The sequence below is a fragment of the Ananas comosus genome, linkage group 5 (genome assembly GCF_001540865.1).
Source record: "Ananas comosus cultivar F153 linkage group 5, ASM154086v1, whole genome shotgun sequence".
Taxonomy (NCBI): domain Eukaryota; kingdom Viridiplantae; phylum Streptophyta; class Magnoliopsida; order Poales; family Bromeliaceae; genus Ananas; species Ananas comosus.
In genome coordinates, this window is record NC_033625.1 from 10,821,489 (window position 1) to 10,829,756 (window position 8,268).

The 8,268-nt window shown below is 44.9% G+C and overlaps 1 protein-coding gene across 1 annotated transcript; it reads right to left on the minus strand.

Moving 5' to 3' along the window:
* Positions 1,453–2,027, minus strand: LOC109710691 (serine/threonine-protein phosphatase 7 long form homolog). Its single transcript, XM_020233426.1, has 4 exons — positions 1,920–2,027; positions 1,749–1,845; positions 1,523–1,670; positions 1,453–1,466 (listed from the first exon to the last, which is right to left on the minus strand). Exons 1-4 carry the CDS (start codon positions 1,943–1,945, stop codon positions 1,453–1,455), a joined length of 285 nt encoding a protein of 94 aa, XP_020089015.1. The 5' UTR covers positions 1,946–2,027.

Genomic DNA, 8,268 nt, shown 5'->3' on the forward strand with positions numbered 1-8,268 from the left:
CGCCGTCTTTAGAGTAAATTGCCACCTGCCCTAATTTGGCCAAGTCGTGGCTAAAACACAGATAAGACGGTGAATCGTTTACCGTCTTATCTATACTGCCATAAAGGCGGTGAGTGGTTTACCGTCTTATGTGTAGTGCCATAAAGACGGTGAATAGTTCACCGTCTTATCTGTGTACAAGCACACAGTCCAGGACTTAGCCATTTTTTTCGGGATTCTGGAGTTTGCACTAAAGGCGGTGAACCATTCACCGCCTTTAGTGCAACCAGTGCCAGGTTGAGCTCAATTCTAGCGCCTATTTCAACAAGTTTGAGGCAAGTTTTTTCACGATAAGAAATATTCAAACGAGAAACACAACATCACGAGTGGAATAACAAAATACAATCAACTGGATAAAAATATCAAACAAAACACTTAGAAATATACAAATATGAACTAAATCATGTATTATATAATATTATACAAAGTATATTCTCAAAATAAAAAAAATACAATCAGTCTCTCGATCTTCCTCTCCCTCGACGTCCTCGGCCACGTCCTCGGCCACGGCCACGGCCACGTCCACGTCTACGGCCACCCTGTACATCGAGCTCGGCAATAGGTACATCATCAAGAGCCTCGATACCGGCCATCTCATCGAGATCCGCAATGATAATGCCCTCGGTATGCTCCAGAATCGCCTGAGTCTGAGTCTCCTCTGTCTCAGGTCGAGCACCCTCGATAATGGCCGGTGTAGATGCTAGACGGGCCTGTGATGATGACGCGACATGACGTCGAGAGTAGACTAATCTAAAGTGCTCTCGAGAGACTGGCGGCGGAAGTGAGTCCAAGTCCAGCGGCAATAAAGTAAATCTAGGGGCGGCGGGCAAATCTGCAACATCACTAGGAGATGGAGATGGTGATACTCGTAGGCTCGATCTCGAGTATGATCCAGTCGGTGTCGGTGAGTGTCTCCTGTGATGACCCGATGTCGAGGGTTGACCAAAATCTCGACCTCCAACATCAGCGACGACAGGTATGGAAGGAATGTACTCTAGTACTGACTCAATCTGGACATCCATGCTCGTCAATGTGTCTATCATCGCATCGTAAGAAGGTCGATCATGAACTAGCCCTCTGATGCCCATTTGAGCCTGTCGTAATGCGTCCACCTGCATTATAGAAAAAAACTCATTAGATGCATTATATATTAACTATAAGGTAATGTGTATAAAAAATTAACATATGAGTGATCGTACCAGTGCTCTCTCGGTCTGGCCGCGAGGGTGGTATGTCAATGGTGGACGCTGTACTGGACGAGAAATCCATCTTCTCGTAATCTGCCAATACCACTCCATATATATAGAGGTCGCATGTACCGGGTCATCACCGACAATCGGATCCTGGTCAATAATAGCCTGTAATCGCTGTCCCCATCTCTCGATGTGTGCGGCATGAAAGTGGCCCCAATGCTCATCTGGCCGCCCCTGAGATGTGAAGCGACGGATAGTCTCCACATGAATAGGTATATGCTGCAGGAGACCAAACTGTCGAAGGACTCGATCGGGCACGTGAAGCTCGACGATATGAAAACAAATCAGCGTGGTCCGCGATCGCCATACCTCACTGCCCTGTACACAGAATGCTGGTAGCACCTCTAATACAGCATCTGTGTACGGCCGCCATGTAATCTATGAAAAAGCCAATAATAGTCAGCAGAATGCATTAATACGGTTGAATATTGAAATAATGGTTGCATTAATACGTACATGTGTCTCTCGCTGCTGATCTAGCTCATCTCTATAGAACTCTATATCGGTCGTCCTGACATTGGCCCCAAAACGTAAACCGCCGGCATTCGTCCACCTGATATTTGAAAAGTATGTTAGTTGCAAATGTATAGGAAGAAATGTAATATGTATCATATTTAATTGTTATACCGGCAACCCAAAGGGCAATCAGCCATGTCGGCAATAGCTCCAACGCTAGTAGGTCGGCCGACATGAAGATGGTCCCATGCCCAAATCTATAAATAAATTACAATAAATTAGACATGTAAACTTAAATAGGAGAAGTTTTATATAACAATTATTATATATTACCTGTACTAATATCGCGAAACAACAGCATTCGACCTTATCCTTTAATGACGCCGTTCCCAATGCGCGATAAAGGTAGGCCAATGCTGCCGACCCCCAGGCTAAACCACCACATGCGTCAAAATCTGCCAAAAGTGGTAGCCACTTAAGATGAACTCTATATCCGGTGGGGTTTGGAAACAGACTACAGCCAATCTGATATAACATATATGCACGGGCTATGGCTGCAACTTATCCAGCCGGAGCATCCAAATGTATATGATGGAAGTGCTGGTATATCCAATCTAATCGAATCTGACCAGCTCGGATGCCATCCGGTACAACCCCTAAAAGCTCCTGACAAATCTCTATCCACGGATGCTGTGTAGTCCCTGTGACAGGCGCTCCATCAACACGAAGACCTGAAATAACCGCCACATCCTGAAGTGTAATCGTCATCTCACCGTGGCGGAAGTGGAAGGTCTGGGTCTCCTGTCGCCATCTCTCGACCAGAGCTCCCAATAGAGACTGATCGAGTTGCAGACGCCTAAGTCGAGAAATGCCGTAGAATCCTGACTGTCGTAGCAAATCTAGCACCGCTGGATGATCCATATCCCACTGGTTCAATTTGCAGCCATGCTCTACGAACTGAGCGACGCGATATCCCTACAGTGACAAAAAAATAGTTAGCACAACATTTATATGCATTAATACTAAACATAATTTATAGAGAAATAATTCTTACTCTCACCTCAGTCGTGATAAATGAAGACCTATGTAGATGCTGCTCTGTCAGGACGGACTCATCAACGCGGTCGCCGCCTCCTGCTAGATCTGGGGGTGCCATCGTGGCAATTTAAAGAATTTGTTAATTAGTAAGCTATTCGCAACTAGCGGGCATCTGAATATTGGAATACTTGAAGTTTAGTAATAAATACTAGTAAGTTAGGTAACAATGCTCCTACGTCGAGCAGTCCATTGCGTTGTGGCTCGATGCTCTGTATTCGCTATGGACAGGTATTTCTATAATGAGCGGCTGCTGTACAAATGCTGCATTTTGTTCGTCGCAAGGGACCTGGTCTGCGTCATTATACTTAACGTACTGTTGATCGGGTCGACCTTGCTTTCTTCTAACTGGCAGGCGCGTAGCAGATTGGTGGGCCGCAGGGGATGTCGGCGCAGTAGGGCCTGTCTTTGACTGATGGAAAAAGCGATTGGCGTATGTCTGGCGATAACACTCTACAGTATACATAGAACAAAGACATGATAGATCTATTTCTCGAGTTGTGAATTACTGGGGCAAACTGCTAAAATACAGAGTAGGTTGTTCCCAGTTAGCTTGAATCTCGGCCGCATTACACATCGGCGCTTCTGTCCATTAATGGTAAATCGTGTAATGCAGAGTGTGCCTGTTGGGACTTCAACATCATAGTCCGCAAATCGATCATAGCATGTGTCCCGCGCCGTCAGCGCATATGCCAAGTAACTCGCCGACTTTTATTTTGGGTAGCTAAAGCGTGGCCGTCATACTCTTCACGGCATTGCCAAACAGCTTTAAACCTAAAATACACTATCTGGCAGTTAAAGAAAGTCCGCACAAATGCCGTTACTTGAAGAGGCAGTCGGATAACCCTTAGTACGTGTCTATTTCAGCTGCTCGACATATTTTAGTCATCAAACCGAAGCATCGACCTGCCATCAATGCCCACGCGCCCCAATACTGCTTTGTAATAAACTTACGAGCTCTATCGACCCACTTCCACGCGCATGACCTCATCGTAGCACGCGAAGCTCTGCTTCAGTTTATAATATTCTAACCGCCATTGAGCAGCTGCCGATACTATAACAAAATTTGACGGTGCTAATATGCATTCATATTTAAAAACCGCTTAGCGGCATATTTCGCTTCATCATTGTGTCGAAGCCACGCCACCCGGTGTGCCATGCGCCCGTCGATATAGGCATATAACTCACAGCCACTATTTCTATTAAGCCACTAAATCTATGTCAGAATAAAACAAACGCGATGCGATTGCGTATACGTAATGGCCCAAGTATGTAAAAGACCAACTGGCCAGTCAGCGATTTTCAGCGCGGCTTCGGCAATTGCAAAAGCTAAAAAAAAATCTATCATTTCGCATCAAGACACGACACGGCCGTGCGCTATCACTGCATGGCCTACGTATTGGCGCATACAAGGTGAAGCTCGCATAATGGCTCCAACCACCGGGCGCCAATGTGCAATCACATGATAGAGATGAGCAAATGACGCCAAAAAGACGGCCGGAATACGACATATTGCGCCTGCCCTGATGGCATACCATAGATCAAGGCCGCCATAGAGTTGCCCATATATATCTCTGGCAGGCATAGTAAATCCCGAGGCAGCATGATTGCTCTGTGTATGCACTCGCTCGCGCAGGTCCCGAAATAATGTGTAATCTTGCTCGCCTGGCACCATGGGGCCTTCAATAACTTTCATTTGAACATGCAAAGTGGATCGCAGGACTCCCCGTTCCTGCCCTTACTCTTCGCGCCGTCATGATTTAGCTCTTGGCCTTTCTCATTCAACAGGGCAGAATTAGTTACAATATGAGATTTTAAGTACAATTCACGATGCGGCGCCGCATTCAGGCCAGTTGGAATACCACCAAGTATGTTGACGGCCGCGTATGTTTTACTCGAAATATGTAGCATCCTTAAGGAAGCGCGAAGCGTGTAAGCGCTCCAAGGAGCGCATTTTCCGCTCACTATGTCATTTCACCTGTATACAGCTTGTTTGTAGATTTCACTACTTTCATCGTAACATTGCTGAGTAAGGTGGCCAGCGATCAGAGCGTCCCGTAAAGATGCTTACATTAAAAGTATTCTCACGGAGACAAGTCCGTCAATGCTAGTAGCTCGGCAATTGTACGTCTAAACATTGCGCACTCACCATCGAATTGAACCATACTGTTGTATCCATTATTATGCCTGAAGGAAGATTGTCTCCCGGATGTGGCAATAAAATAAGTTCCTCATCAGGATTGTCTACATAATCGTATGTTTTACATGCGGGTCGTCATTCACTGTAAATGGGCATTGCGGCAGGGCTAATTTAATCCAGCCATCGTGATAATCTTAACTGTCAACGGGCTAGATCATTCTCGCAATCGTCGCCTACGCTGGATTCCGTCATTCTCAATGTGGGCATCTTCCTGATGACCAATCACTTACTGAATGAGTTTATGTGCCGATTACCGTCATTATCATCTGCCTCTCATCCGACAATATTAATCAAGAACTGCCTCATTCGCAATTTTGTATACGGGTGTAGATAGGCCCTGCAGCTACGTCGGCCAGAATGTTTCCTATCAATATAGGTAAAATTTCATTTAAGCTATTTAATTACATAATCAAAATTTTCTTTACCCTCCAGATTGCGTCAAATTTTCATTAGGCTGTATGAATTCCTCGGGTTGCCGTCACGTGAGCATCGAGGGTATGGCGCACCATGACGCGAAGTGGCGCACCAAGTGACAGTCGAGGGTCTCGCGACGTGACGTCCAAACGGTTGCGCCACGTGAGTGCTACAGGTGGTTGGGGCAGCGCGTGACCAGTCGAGGGTTGCGGCACGTGACAGCTGAGTTGGCGGCACGCGTCGGAGACTGACTCTGTTGCAGTATTCATAATTATCAGTATGAAAGAATTTCATAATTAAAAAAATCATTCACCGCAATCTTGAGATATACATTACTCGACTGTCATTCTTATGGGCCGGTTTGCATTATCAACTTGCACGGGTCACCAATTGATGTCTCCGGAAATACGCACATCGATATAATTATGCTAGCAGGGCTTGTGTACATAACTTCGCGCAGGCTGATATCTTGGTGTCTCTAAAGGGATATCACAATCTTTTGCTATGTATAGGGACACACATCAAATGTTGCAAATACGAATCGGCATTAATCCCTCCAATGATTGCATCGCACAACTATATCATGAGCAATTTATATTCATTTGGGCTCCCAGGTAGGGTCATCGATGTGTATTTAGACATACATTCTTCTCTATTACAATTTGAGCTAAATAATACAATGCTGGCCTCTCGAAATTCGGGCCGATAGGTCGTATCTGAACGAAATCGGCAATCATTTCTTTCGATCTCACAACCGCAATATCGGGGCCAATTCGCTATCCATATCTAACTGTCCATCCTCCCATGAAGCCCTAAGAGCACATCCCGACGACTAGCCAATTTTAACTCAACAGAAAATAGACACACATTCTCGGATGTTCTCATGCAAGCGAAAGACACACCTAAGTGAAATGATAACTAACATGGATAGAAAATTTGCAACAGAGAACATATACAAGGGAGTGTTACTAGGTTACCAAACTTGTAACTTAGCGTTTAAACATAGTTTAGACAAGTTTCAAAAGTGAAAAACTAGGCTTAAACTCGGGTAAGATATAGATTAACAAGCCTGAGTTATTGCATTGAAAATAAGGAAATAGAACGATTAAAAATAGTGGATTGCCATCGTTTCTATGGTACATCTTAACGCAGGAGGTCCCGTCTATACACGCGGAGCCTGCTCTTTTCAATTTAATGCAAATGTTATTGTTTACCTTGTATAGTTCACAGCTCTTGGCTCTACGCGATCTACAGTAATAAGGCTCTTTTCAGCAAAGATTGATCCATACAGTGACGGGCATTTAATTACGAAGGTTCGGCTAGGTAGCTGACCGCTGTTAGTCGCGTTCTTTCAAAAGCGGAGCATAACCTTTTGCTTCTTTATGAGTACGCATTTTGCTCCGCGCTGTAATGGATAACCATATTGGCTACCAATGGGAATTGCTTCTTAATTCCAAAATTTAGATGATTGATTTGCACAAGTGAGAACGCATAAATTCCATATAACAATCATCAGGCTATCACGACTTTAACTAGGTCTAAACCCTAAACACTAAACCTAGTTTAAACTAGGTTTAAGGGTTTAGGGTTTAGTTTAAACTAGTATAAACTAGGTTTAAGGGTTTAGGGTTTAGTTTAAACTTGTTTAAACTAGTTTAAACTAGGTTTGGGGTTACTTTAAACTAGGTTTAGGGTTTAAGGTTTAGGGTTTAGTTTACACTAGTTTAAACTAGGTTTAGGGTTTAGTTTAAACTAGTTTAAACTAGGTTTAGGGTTTAGGGTTTATACTAGTTAAACTAGTTTAGGGAGTTTAGGGTTTAGGGTTTATACTAGTTAAACTAGTTTAGGGTTTAGGGTTTATACTAGCTAAACTAGTTTAGGGATTTTAGGGTTTAGGGTTTATACTAGTTAAACTAGATTAAACTAGGTTTAAACCTAGAAACTTGCTAAGATAGAATATTGCTTGCACTGTGGGTTGCTGTGGCACGGGGGAAGGCTCGGTGGGTCGACAGCGACCGGCGGCGGCGACGTCGGCTTGGGCGGCGGCAACGTCGACTTGGGCGGCGGCGACTGGCGGCGGCGATGACGGGGTGCGGCTCTTGGTTGGAGAGGGATGGGCAGAGAGGGAGAGAGAGACAGAGAGATAAGAGAGAAAGAGAGCGAAGAGTGAGGGAGAGGTGTCGGGGCTTCGGGTATACCTAGGTAAGACGGTGAATTGTTCACCGTCTTCATAAAAAACAGTGGAGACGGTGAACGATTCACCGCCTTACCTTGCCCACCTCCTGGGGGGTTACCAATAAAGACGGTGAATAGTTCACCGTCTTTACTGCAGCACAAATAAGACGGTAAACAGTTCACCGTCTTATCTGTGTTTTATGTCTCCAGGACTTGGCCAAAGTTGGGGGGTGTTGTCCTGGCCAAAGTTGAGGGGTGTGGGGGGATAATGTACCGTCTTAAGTAAGACGGTGAACTGTTTACCGTCTTATCGAGGGCACAACAGTTCCAAAGGGGGGTGTATTCGCTCTAAAGACGACGAATAGTTCACCGTCTCATGAAGGCGGTGAACCATCTACCGTCTTCATGAGAAATGCGCATAGACGGTGAACGATTCACCGTCTTTACGAGAAAAATCCGATCTGGCACCGACGTAGCGAAAGGAGGGTTAGTTTTACAAATAAAATTTTCAGAGGGTTATTTGGCCAAATATAAAATTCTATAGGGTCAGTTCCAAAAAAAGTCCCTCTCCCCAATCTCTCTCTCTCTCTCCCTCTCTCTCTCTCTCTCTCTTAATTCCCCCCTCTTCCCTAAGCC